This window comes from Otolemur garnettii, unplaced genomic scaffold (genome assembly GCF_000181295.1).
Source record: "Otolemur garnettii isolate 467f Iridium unplaced genomic scaffold, OtoGar3 scaffold00155, whole genome shotgun sequence".
Taxonomy (NCBI): domain Eukaryota; kingdom Metazoa; phylum Chordata; class Mammalia; order Primates; family Galagidae; genus Otolemur; species Otolemur garnettii.
The window spans coordinates 940736-944713 of record NW_003852550.1 but is presented as its reverse complement, the minus strand read 5'-3'; the positions used below and the strand labels follow the sequence as shown (position 1 = coordinate 944713).

Sequence of the window (3978 nt, the reverse complement as noted above, 5' to 3'; positions counted from 1 at the left end):
CCCGGCTATTTTTTTTTTGGTTGCAGCCGTCATTGTCGTTTGGCGGGTCCGGGCTGGGGATTCGAACCCGCCACCTTAGGTGTACGTGGCTGGCGCCTCAGCCGGTTGAGCTATAGGCGCCGAGCCCAGTGTGGCTGTTTTTGCCACAACAAATAAGTAAGCAAGGAGACTTATGTGAATCACTTAGATGTAAGCAGTCCACATTGTGTATAAATCAGCACATTGTACCCCATAAATGCATTAATGTACATAGTTATGATTTCATAAAGAATTATTTAAAAAGAAAGAAAAATTAAAGAACCATATTCGGACAATTTACAACATTACCAGTCACTGAATACTTATCTTTCCTTTGTGGGCTACATCTCTGTGCTACTACAACTCCCAGAGCCCCACGCTCCACCACAATGCAATACCAGTCTGCCGCGAAGGGTTCTGGGACTTGAGGTCCATGGCCTGTTGACCAAGTTGGAGATAAGGGGCCTGTGAAAACATGAAGAGGTAAGGGCCGGTCTGGGGAGTAGGCGGCAAGGGGAGCGCTTTTCTACCTTTAATTTTGAAAATGGCTTCTATGAAGTTCTGTTTTAAGTCTATTGTGTTCTGAGAATGCGGTTTCCTGTGAGAGAGGGGACAAACGGACAGGGAGGAGGGGAGATGGGCAGGACGGGCCTGCGGGGCGGGCGAAGTTCGGGAAGGGCAGCGGGGCGGCCATAGGACCCCCGCCCTCGGGCGCGGGGCTTGGGAGCCGGCCGGATGCTGCGGCTTCTTCCAGTTTCACACGGACCCTCCCAGGCAAGATAGGCTTGGCCGATGGATTACCGGCGCCGGAGATACCCGAGGCCAGCTCCTCCCCGTCCCGCCCTACCGCCACCTCCACCTTTGAAAGGGGGTCGGGGTGGGCGCGTTTATTTGCCGTGTCCGTTTGTTAAAGACGACTTGCTCGGGCCCAGAAGCCACATAGCGCTTTCACATCTTAAAGTACCTTTTGTTTCTACAGATGTAGAAGGAAACCACAAAACCGGTTCGATGTATTAATAGGATATGGGAATTGCTGCAGGCGGTTCCCCCTACTGGTTCTGTGGTAAATGGCCGCTGGAACCTCGGTGGTCCGTTTTGGAAGCCGGAGCCTCACAGTTACTGATAGTACAGAAAACCCTTTGAAAGGATCTTCATTAAAGGATCTTTTTAAAAACCATTTCTGCTCTTCAGTGCCTGAAATAACCTTCAAACTTTTTATGATGATCTATCTCATCCGTGCAAAATAATGTATATAATGTCTATATACAGTTTAAAGTGGAAGAATAAAGGCTTGCATCGGCTGCAAGCTTAAGAAGTAGGGCATAGTCAGTTCCTTCTAAGAGTCCTCTGCGTCTCCTCCCTTCCTTCCCTCTCAGGTGGCCACTCTCTGGAATTTTGCATTAATCATCCCCTTGCTTTTTTTGTTTATTTGTTTTTAAATAGGTTTTTAACACGTAACAAATTTATTCCTAAACAAAATGTTTCTAGTTGTATACATCCTGAAACTTTATACAAATGGACACATACTGTATGAATTTTTCTGTGACTTGCTTTTCTTCTCGATGTGTCTTTTTCAGATTCATGTGTGTTGATGTAGATAAACATTAAATTTAGCAGGAACTTTTGGAATTAGAAGTAAAAAATAAAAACTGAGATATTGAAAAGGGATATTTAAAAGCCTTAGGCCTAAAGCTATTTTAGAATTTTCCAAAATAGGGCCAAGTATTTCTGTAGCATGGGAATCTTCCTTATGATTACAGGGGTTCATTTTTCTAGGCCTTATAACACCACTAGGAAAAGGCTATTTTGTAAGGAAGGTGTTTAATATTTATTTTCTTCATGGAGTTAACTCATTTTCGTGTTTGCTTTTTATAATCTGTTGTTGCCTGCTTAAATGGCCCTGTTTTTTCATAGCATTCTAATAAGAGTTTTAAGTTATTTACTGTTAGCTCATGCTGGCCATTACCTAGATTTCTACACGGTAGTGCCTAGGCTATAGAATATTATGACTCTCTTTATATTTCTTTCAGTATTGTCCTCTTTCTCTCTCACAGTTCCAGATCTTGTCAACACAGATGACTCGAGATTTCCACATTCAGCCTCAGACTTTCATCTATACAACTTCCTCATCTCTTACTTTCCTTTTAGCCAGTCTCTCATGCTGTCCTCTCAGACCCGATGTCTTTGAAGTATACCTGATACTTCATGCTGGTGTTTCAGTTGTAAAAGGTCCTTGACTTAACATGGCTAAAACAATATTGACTTACCTTTCCCAAAACATTTATTCCATCTGAAGCTTTTTCCTTCCTTCTTTGGTACTATTGCTCTCTTAGTTACACAGCTTGAAATTTGGGGTTTTTCACTGACTTCCTTACCCCTACCTTCAAAAGGCCTCTCCCATCTAATCCTTCCTTTTTGTTTCCACTATTACCACCCCAATCTGGACCTTCATCACCTTCAACAGTTTCCTAACTAGTTCTACTGGTTTCTTCCCTTTGAATCAATATGGCCTATTATAACCACATTTCATCTTCCTCAACCATCACTTGCACTGTGTCACTTAACTGCTTGATAAAGGTGGTTAAGGTCCAGCCCTCTTAGCTGCTGTATTTAAGGCCATTCACAGTCTGAATCTAATTCACCCCTCCAAAATCATCTCCTAGTATGCCCATAAGTGAATGGCAGTCAAATGAAACTTGTTATTACCTCCCAGTAAATATTTCTGTCTCTTCATACTCTCTCTCCCTGTTTTCCTTTTCTTCATCACACCCAATCCTTTTGAAATCTTCCTTTCCCACCCCAGCTCCCAATTATTTCTTTCTTCTGTGAATTCCTACTAATTTGGCATATGCTTCTCTGTGTCTTTATTCATTTAATGTTCTCTCTCTCTCCCTTCTTCCTTCCCTCTCCCTCTCTCCGCCTCTCTCCCTCTCTCCTCCCTCCTCTTCCCCTTTCCCCTTCTCTCCCCTTTCCCCTTCTCTCTCCCCTCCCCAGGCACATACACACAACATATATACACATATATTTCTTCTCTTTGAATAGACTGCCAGCTTTTTGAGGATGAGGACTATGTCTTGAATATTTTTGACTTCCATGAGTACCTAGCACAGTGCCTTATGTGTAAGTAGGTATTTAATAGTAAATGTTTGTGGAATGAATGATAAAGGGCAATGACTATTTGGAGAAATGTTTTTAAACAAATGGGGTCACTAATGGTAGATGATAAGAAATATATTTTGAGACTCACTGTCTCTTCTACTTTCTGTGTATATTCACTCCAGGGTAAGCAGCTGTGTGAAGAGTGATGAACATGTCCTGGAAGAGCTGGAAACAGAAGGGCAGAGGCAGCTAAAAAGCCTCCTTCAGCATCAGCTTGATACTTCTGTCTCCATTGAGGAGTAGGTATTGATTTTGCAGACAGAGAGTATCAAAACCCTCACCTCCAGGTGACGGATGCCTCTTGGAAGCCTGGATGGAATTCTGTCCTCCCAACACCCCCTCTTTTTGGCAAATTTCTACTTATTAGGCAGGGTTTTGTTTCAGTTTCGCTTCCTCTACGAAGCTTCCCATATCTTCTGCACTAAATACCTTGCCTATGTCCTCCTCTAGTCCCCTATATTTCCCCTAACATAGCACTTAGAACCTATTATTATCCTTGCCTGTTTATTTGCCCCTCTTCCACTGTTTTTCCACAAAAGCAGGAGCCCTTTTATCATTTTTTAACTGCAAAATTTTTAGTACCTAACACAATGTCTGACACATAGTAGATAGTCAATAAATATTTGTTGAGTCAGTCATTTATTACTCTTAGATGAGGGACAATTGATGAAATGCCACTTTGTTGCAGTGGTACTTCTGTTTAGAAATAGGATGTGAGAAAGAAATTACTGATGACGGCTCGGCGCCTATAGCTCAACCGGCTAAGGCGCCAGCCACGTACACCTAAGGTGGCGGGTTCGA

At 42.8% G+C, this 3978-nt stretch overlaps 1 protein-coding gene across 1 annotated transcript in view; it reads left to right on the top strand.

The window, feature by feature from the left end:
- The first annotated feature begins 417 nt into the window (after positions 1 to 417).
- Positions 418 to 3978, top strand: part of RBM41 (RNA binding motif protein 41) — a 49381-nt gene continuing 45820 nt past the window's right edge. The window contains exons 1-2 of the mRNA XM_003799723.3: positions 418 to 501; positions 3300 to 3416. Of these exons, the coding sequence (XP_003799771.1) occupies positions 494 to 501; positions 3300 to 3416 (125 nt within the window). The 5' untranslated portion in view covers positions 418 to 493. The remainder of the gene's footprint in view (positions 502 to 3299; positions 3417 to 3978) is intronic.